Source organism: Ruditapes philippinarum, unplaced genomic scaffold, assembly GCF_026571515.1.
Source record: "Ruditapes philippinarum isolate M1 unplaced genomic scaffold, ASM2657151v2 ctg1516_1_1_1_1, whole genome shotgun sequence".
In the NCBI taxonomy this organism is placed as follows: domain Eukaryota; kingdom Metazoa; phylum Mollusca; class Bivalvia; order Venerida; family Veneridae; genus Ruditapes; species Ruditapes philippinarum.
This window is the reverse complement of record NW_026867184.1, coordinates 619290-628217: the sequence shown is the minus strand read 5'-3', so window position 1 is coordinate 628217 and position 8928 is coordinate 619290. Positions and strand designations below refer to the sequence as shown.

General features: G+C 36.3%; 2 protein-coding genes across 2 annotated transcripts; one reads left to right on the top strand and one right to left on the bottom strand.

Moving 5' to 3' along the window:
* Positions 1-1419: 1419 nt before the first annotated feature.
* On the bottom strand, positions 1420-4228 carry LOC132735180 (putative acyl-CoA synthetase YngI). The gene is made up of 2 exons (XM_060722104.1): positions 2973-4228; positions 1420-2191 (listed from the first exon to the last, which is right to left on the bottom strand). The coding sequence occupies exons 1-2, from the start codon at positions 3912-3914 to the stop codon at positions 1439-1441; spliced, it is 1695 nt and encodes a 564-aa protein (XP_060578087.1). The 5' UTR covers positions 3915-4228; the 3' UTR covers positions 1420-1438.
* Positions 4229-4851: 623 nt separating this feature from the next.
* LOC132735190 (putative acyl-CoA synthetase YngI) lies at positions 4852-7916 on the top strand. Its single transcript, XM_060722115.1, has 2 exons — positions 4852-5943; positions 6765-7916. The coding sequence occupies exons 1-2, from the start codon at positions 5014-5016 to the stop codon at positions 7515-7517; spliced, it is 1683 nt and encodes a 560-aa protein (XP_060578098.1). The 5' UTR covers positions 4852-5013; the 3' UTR covers positions 7518-7916.
* Positions 7917-8928: the final 1012 nt, after the last annotated feature.

Genomic DNA, 8928 nt, shown 5'->3' with positions numbered 1-8928 from the left:
GCGTATATTCATAATTTTACTTTTCTTAACTTTCGTTAACGGTTGATTTTAAATTTTAATATTATTTACAGACACGGTCAAAAACATATATAACTACATTCTGTATTCATAATCATGTACCAGGTGACGAGAAATGTGTACGTTCTCATATGGTAATGTGTTATAGAAACCGAAAATCCTAAACGACAGAAAACAAATTTAAATTCTGAAATCTCTTTGTAAAATTTGTATATACAATTCTGTTATGTACTGTTTGTTAAAGAAAACCTCGTATTACAAAGAAAGTCTTGCAAATAACAAACTTGTCAAATACAGTGTAATTCACATTTTTAGTTGGTATGTATTTAGAATTTATTTAAAGCATTAACAGTGGCGAGAGATGAATGACCATTAGATCACGGACAAAAAGATCAACGACCCCTTACAACAAATCCGATGATCTTCTTTGAGCTAAGCAGGCAGTCATTTTATTTTACCTGTCCCTGACTCGGTTTGATTGAAACTACTGTACCTTCAAACATACATATATATAATTTGAAGGTCATTTTCTTTGATTTGTATTGATCATGGTACATGTGTATTCAGGTTTTAGATATTATTAATTGATCTTTGTTCTTAGTTCATACTCGTTTATTTGAGTTCGTTTGTGTTGGAAGCTAGAAGCTTATTGAAACAGTCTCGGATACATTCCTGGAACCAAACAGTACAAAGCAATGAGCGTTAAGTTTCTAGCTCATGGAAACAACGACTTGCCTCTGACGAGGTTTCAACCCACGCGATCAGCGTTTGAAAACTTGTCACAGAAGAAAGAGACTTATTTCAGACGTTTAAACTTAATCTGCTGAGTTTTTGTAATGAATTTTCCCAGCTTTGAAATTGGAATAATATGTTCAAAGTGTAGGAGCTTACGATACAACAATACAAAAAAAATGTTACAAACAGTATTGCCAAGCATTGAATTTGGAATGATATGATATAAAAATACAGAAATTGAGTTACAAACAGTTGACAACCTGGTCAGGCTTGTCTGACTCTTTACTTGTGGCCAACCAACTCTAAACGCTTTCGACTTCAGTAGGGTAAGATATAGACAGAATTTTGGATTTAAGTGTTAAGAGAGAAAACTGAATTCAAAGTAAGATACACGCAGTTTAACTATGTATTTATCGCTTTTCCAAACAACTTTCTACATTTGATTAAGAAAAAATCACTAGAACTGCGCAATTAAGTAAAAACTTATTTAATTAAAAGTGTTTCAGCATCTACAGTGTATACGGGTTTTCACAGTCCCAACGACAAAACAAATTAAGCTGCCATCATCCTCTCATTGATTCATTGATCTAAACGTTCTAAACGTGCTTTATATTGTATGTTCTGATTAATTCATTGGATAGCTAATGATTATATAAAAGTATTTCAAAATAACATATCATCAAAATTATGAAGAACAAAAAGCTTTCTTTGCTAACTTTCTCAGCTGCACCCTATCCGTTTTCCCTGTGATTGTTTCAGGAAATACATCAAAGAACATGTAATACTTCGGAAGAACTGTAAACATTCTTCGGCTATCATTGTGAATTTCATTACAATAACTGCGAAGTTGCTCTTCTGTGAGATTACTTCCGGTTTTACGGATAACGCATGCGCATAGAACTTGATAGTATATTTCATCCGGTACCGGGACGATGACAACTGTAGCTACGCCTGGGCATGTTTTTATCGCCTGCTCTAATATTTCAGGAGTGACATTCATACCGCCAGATATGATCATGTTTGATATCCTTCCGTAGATAAAAAGTTCAGCGTCTTTCGTCATAATACCAATGTCGTCTGTTTTGAACCAGTGATCATCTGTAAAAACTGCCGCAGTTTTCTCAGGGTCATTGTGATACTCTCTGAACATGCCTGGACTGCGAACATATATTTCTCCACGTGTATTCACAGGAACTATTTCGCCAGACTCGTCGACAACTTTCAATTCAAGTCCTGGAATCTTACAGATGTCGCCGCTATAGTATTCCCGGAAGTCTCCAACGTCATGAATCTCTCCTGAACTCGCGATCAAGAATTCTGTTCCACCGTAGTTTGCAGATATTATAGGCGCAACTTTTCCAATTGATGCGGCTATACCCTTAGTAAGAGGCTGTCCGCCTGTTAAAACAGCATTGACTGGCCAGTCTGCAGGAATGTTCTTCAGAGACAAAAATTAATAAATTAAAGACATATATATCATTTAAAGCAAAAATAGGTGTATTGAAAGCATTGCAAATTGATACGAGGTCGTTGAAGAGTCAAGAACAAAAACAGAAATTGAGAATAAGCAGCTGCTATGGTGATGAGGCGCTTAAAGATAAATATCAATCTCAAATATAACATTCTTCTTTTCAATTTGTTAGTTGACGATGGTCCTGCAAAAATTATGTCACTAATTGGCCTCCAAGGTGTTAATACTGGTTTCTTTCGTGAGATTACCAAATAATTTTAGATAGGAATACATGTGTTCTTTTAATGTTGCACATCTTTATAAAAAATTCTGAAAATATTCACTGGGGCAAAATTAGACAGAAAAAAACTGGAACTCGTACATTATTTCTATATTTCATGCCACACTAGACTTGATATGAAATGTAAAAAGAATGTTTAATGATTGTGAAGTTTTTTTTCTTCGCACTGCAATTTATCAGAGCTTGAAAATGATACCAAAAGGAATAGTTTTTATCTCTGCTTTTTAATTAAGTTACAAAATGTGTAATATTTCGTCAATTTTAAAAGAAAAATCTTGATAAACTGAAGGTGTACCGTTTAAGAATTGTGAGCCTCATGACAACATTGTGCAAAACCTTCATTTGATAGTTTTTAACATGCGGGTTATTATCAAACTTTTATGTATGGTTTAAGTACTAGTATGACCGGTTTGCAATGTGATAAAAATAACTTACAAAAATATATAAAATGTTGAAACAAATTCTTACCTCTGCTCGTATCAACCCATGAAGCAAGGGAGGAAGGGCAGTAAGAAGGGTACATTTTTCTTTTTGTACAATATCAATCAAGCTTGTTACTCGATCGTCCGGTATTGGACTAAATCCGGACACCGTGACTCGTTTCTGTCCGGTCACGATGGACATTGGAAAACCACCTATCCAGCAGAACGGACGATCATTGTACTGTACGACCGATGAGTCCACTAAACCAACAGAACCTAGCTGTCGGACGGTCATTATGGATCTATGAGTGTGGACAACAAGTTTAGGGACACCTGTACTCCCTGACGTCTGGACAAAAAATGCAGCGTCATCCTTGTCAATTATTGGACACGTGACCGCAGGGTTCGTCTCATTAACAAGCTCGCTAATAGTTTTCACTCCTGTCATCTCTCTTGAGTTTTTCCAACCAACTTCGTGACCAATAACATACCGCAAACTTGGAAGTTTATCGCTCGAAGCCGTCCCATCAGGGGAATACCTAATGAGAAGCTTTTTGACTATTTGCCAATTCAAACCGTCTACACCAGGATCAAGTGCGAGCAAACAGCAATTTCCGAGCTTTTTCATCAATGCAATCAGATCGCTGCCATCTTTATAAGTGAACGATATACTGACTGGGACAGCCCCAGAGAACATTACACCAAACTGTAGATAAAGCCATTCCGGACAATTCCGTAAGTTGATGGCAATAAGCTCACCTTTCTTGACACCAAGCTTCACTAAAGACCGTGCTACGGCAGTACTTTTCTCGTATATGTCTGCAAACGTAACCGCTTGTCGACCACCAACATGATCTGCAAACACAAACGCCTCGTTTTCAGCTTTTATCTCAGCGAAATGTTTTATACAGTCTGTTACAGTATAAAGTCCGTCATCGTGAATTTCGCCTTCCATTTTGATATAACTTTTGCCAGACTTGTCCATCATTACAAAACGTTATGACAACTAAAATGGTAAAATAAAAAGATTATAATTTTAACCTTATATGCTTGTGTCTTATTAAAGCGTGTCCACTTAACAGTTATTTTACATTTATTAATTAGCTTTCACAAAATTAAACACGAACTGTTCAGTCGCTTTGTAAAATAGTGACATGGTCCAGTTAGATATTAGATTTTGAGTATTTCATTCAAACCGTGACCGCGATTATATGAATATTCATGATCATTACATTTAACATTATCATTTAGGACACCTCCCCGATTTCCCCTGATTCGTTTCCTAAAAGGTCGAAAAGTCGTGAGTGACAGTGGCAGTAAGTGAATAAATAAATTTAATCCTTCCAGAAAACCAAACACGAATGTTATAATGTCAATCTTCATGTATACATATCACTACTGGAATTAAAAAATATAAACACAAGATAATGTCAGGTTGAATAGAGCCGATCCTTCCTAAAGATAAAGTGCTTTAACAATTCCCGTAATATGTCCGTCATCTGTTATGCTGCAACAATACTAAGGCGAAAAAAAAGACTTTGGCTCTTTACTTGATGTTCTTTTAAAGTTGCAGGGGTTAAACTAAATAAAAACAAAATTGAGCTATCAGTTACAGTTCAGAGCTTAGTAAGACTGCACTGGTATAGCTCTATACATGCAGTAAGCAACGTCTAATCACCTTCTATTCGACCAGATTAAGAGCATGGACAATGTGGTTTCAGTGAAAAAGGCAAGTCATGTTTATAATAATGAAAGAAAAACATTTTATCCCGTAACCTAATCAGAACCTCTGATGATATAAAAGAAGTGATTAAGTGAACTACTACTTCTTTGTCAAGCCAATGGAAAAAAAACTCAAAAGATAAATTTTGATTATAATTTCACCTTTTAAATGATGACGTCACGTATACGTGGTGTTATGTCATACTAGTATATGAAGGGAACCGTGTTATTGAATAATTTTGGAATCACAAGATTGATAACGGATTAGCATTAAGATAACATATAACGGACTTTAAACAGATCGTTGACGAACAAGATTATTTATTTTTGATGATCATAAATCAAGTTTGATCTGTTAAGTAACAATGGATCATTCTGGTAAAAGTTACGTCAAAATAGAAGAGGAATTTCGTGAAAACAGGCTTCAGACTATAACAGACTGTATAAAACATTTCGCAGAACTCAAGCGAGATAATGAGGCAATTGTATTTGCGGATACTTTTGGTGGCCGACAATCCTGTACATTTGGAGAAATTTACAAGAAAAGTACTGCAGTAGCACGGTCTTTAGTGAAGCTTGGAGTCAAGAAAGGTGAGCTTATTGCCATCAACTTACGGAATTGTCCAGAATGGCTTTATCTGCAGTTTGGTGTTATGTTCTCTGGGGCTGTTCCAGTCAGTATCTCGTTCACTTACAGAGATGGCAGCGACCTAATTACATTGATGGAAAAGCTCGGGAACTGTTCTTTGCTCGCACTTGATCCTGGTGTAGACGGTTTGAATTGGCAAATAGTCAAAACGCTTCTCAATAGGTATTCCCCTGATGGGACGGCTTCGAGCGATAAACTTCCGAGTTTGCGGTATGTTATTGGTCACGAAGTTGGTGGGAAAAACTCAAGAGAGATGACAGGAGTGAAAACTATTAGCGAGCTTGTTGATGAGACGAATTCTGCGGTCACGTGTCCAATAATTGACAAGGATGACGCTGCATTTTTAGTTCAAACGTCAGGGAGTACTGGCGTCCCTAAACTCGTTGTTCACACTCATAGGTCCATTATGTGCATCCGTCAGTTTGAATTATATGATTCGGCAACCGTGCAATACAATGATCGTCCATTTTGCTGGATGGGTGGGTATCCTCTGTCAATTTTGACCGGACAGAAACGAGTCACGGTGTCAGGTTTTAGCCCAATACCGGAAGATAGAGTAACAAGCTTGATTGATACTGTTCAAAAAGAGAAATGTACCTATCTTGTTGTTCTTCCTCCCTTGCTTCACGAGCTAATACGATCAGAGGTAAGAAACCAGTTGCATTATTTTCTTATTCAATAAGTATAGTTTTTGATCTACAAGGATAAGCAAATAAGTGGTTGCTTTTAATTTTAAGGATTCTAATTTGTCACAATCACATGAATTATATAGCGTTCCCATTGCCTTTTTAAACATTACAAATGCTTCATTCATATTTTTTATAGTTATTGTGTTCTTTTCATTAATTTTATTCTCACAAAACAGCTAGTGTGTTGCGGATAAAGCTGTCTTAATTATCAAGAGCTTTATTATTTTAAACTCGGTGAATGTTTAAAAAATGTTTAGTTCAAACATATTTCATTAAAGGCAAATCGGCAGCCAAAAATGCCATTCTTTATATTTCTGAAAATGTTCATTATTATGAAAAACCTATAATTTCATTAAAGTTGATTTTTGTTTATGTCTAAATTCAATGTGAAGAGACTTTAATTAAGGAATTATTAATGGTACCTTTCTAATAAGTGGAAAAGGCATAAAGAGAAAACGACTCGCATTACAATTATATGTCTAATAAGAGGTGATTTTGGTGCTAGAGACATGAGTAGTAGTGACATGTAAGAAGTGGTTTCTTAAGATAAAGTTGCAAGGGCAATGGAACTTGAACAAATATCTAATGTGTGTGTGTTTTTTATGGGGGGAGGGGGTAAACGCGAAGACAAATTGAAACTAAATTGCTTAAGAAAGAAAACACCAAAATGCGAAAATCCAAGCATCGATATAAAAAATGGTTTTTTTAAGATAGTTATTTTATTTTGTATAATTTCAGCAGGTTCGGTTATCTTTATTTTTGGTTACTTTTTTTATAGAAAATACCTGAAAACTGGCCAGTCGCATTTGTTGCAACGGGAGGACAACCTGCAACGAAGAGCGTAGCCGGTGCAATAGGTAAAGTTGCACCGACATTATGCGTTGGTTACGGCGGAACAGAATTTTCGATCGTTAGTATCGCTAACACAGATAACAAGGATAATTTCCGGGAATACTTCTGCGGTGTCATTACCAAACTCCCAGGCCTGGAAGTGAAAATAGTTGACGAGACTGGAGACATTGTTCCAGTGAACACGAGGGGAGAAGTATATGTTCGCAGCCCAGGCATATTCAGAGAATATTACAATGATCCTCAGAAAACCTCGGCAGTTTTCACACAAGACGGTTGGTACAAAACGGACGATATCGGCATGCTTACACAAAACGCTGAAATTTTCATTTATGGTAGAAAATCTAGCATGATCATATCAGGTGGTATGAACGTAAACCCTGAAATTCTAGAGCGGGCGATGGAAACATGCGCTGGCGTCGCAAACGTTATCATAGTCCCTGTGCCGGATCAAGTATACTACCAAGTATTATGCGCATGTGTTATCCGTCAGACCGGATGTAATATATCGGAAGAGAAACTTCAAAGTTATTGTGAGGAAATTCACAATGATCGCCCAAGAATGTTTACTGTTCTTCCAAAGTATTACATGTTCTTTGACGAATATCCAGAGACTTATACTGGAAAAACGAGCAGAGTCAAGCTCGCAGAAATAGCAAAGAAAACTTTTGGTGAAATATAACCTTTTAGAAACAATTAATGATGATAAGAAATTAATACTAACCAGAATGTACAAACTATTAGTATTTAAATTCCACACCGCAGGCAACACACTTCAAATAATCTTTCAGTACATTGTAATCAAGTTCAAAAGGATCCATTCCTATTGATACTTCAAAGTAACAGCAGCGTTGTTCAGGGGATTGTTGGAAAATTCTAGCCATTATAACAAGAAGTGTTCCAAAAATAATATCATTTCACCTTCTTTGCGTTAAAAATCGTGTACGTAACCAAACTGACACGCTCGATTGATCACTGAACCGTACCGGAAGAAAATTTTATGTTCATAATTGACTCAACTACATGTACATTGTTCATTGTTTTATAGGTTATTCGTTACACTATACTCAAAATGACGTGATTGTGAGTACGTTGCTTAATTTAAAACAGGTAACAAACACATCAAAGATGGCGCTCGCCAAGTTCCACCAAGATCCAATACCCGCAACAGTTGTAGCAGAGTTTTATTTTAATATTCAAAACGATTTAAGAGGACACATTTTCCTGCTACAAACGTTTGATGAGTTTAACAAGAACAAATATCACCTTTTTATGATCATGTTTATTTATCTGATTATTAATTTATAGAAATAAACTATCATAGAAACAAAACTGTCTTATTATAATAACTAATAATCCAAAAGTCCAAACTGTTCCTAAGCCAAAATTACTCTAATCTTACTTGTGTGTTTAAATTTATTTATACTGGGTGCCGGTTTCCCATATGTCCCAGACTATCGGCCTCTGTTAACGTCGCTGGTCGGAGCCTGCAACGGCGGACTTATTTCGCCTGCAACGTCGCCGATCGTAGAGCCGCAACGGAGGTCTTCTCATGCCGTCTTTCGTCGTAGATCTTCTCTAGGACCCAGTTCCTCGCTTCCTGAACGCAGTAGACAATATAGAGGATAGGTACCTCTTCCGGAAGCAGCAAAGAAAAATGCAAAGAAATTATCTAAATTGTATCCAAAATATACCAAAAGACTTTTGATAATTTAGTTACTGTTAATTAATGAGACATGGGTATACTATTTTGAGCCAAAACGTAAGATTTCTAACAGAATCTGGGCAACAAAGAATGCAAAATGTCCTAGTATTGCAGAAAGATCACGAACCGTGAAGGAAGTTTTATATGTTATTTTCTTTGACAATAAAGGCAAAGGCAGTCATGCATTATGTGCCAAAGGGCAAAACAGTAGCAGGTAACTTCTATAAAAATCTTATTAAGAAATGAAGATATATTACGAAAGTCGTCGCTCCAAAACGGGTATGAAGTGTTTCAATGTGACTGTATACAAAGCACACATTGCTGCCGGAAAAGGTAACTGTCCTACCACACCCGCGTTCTCTACAGATTTAGCCCCGTGCGACTTCTT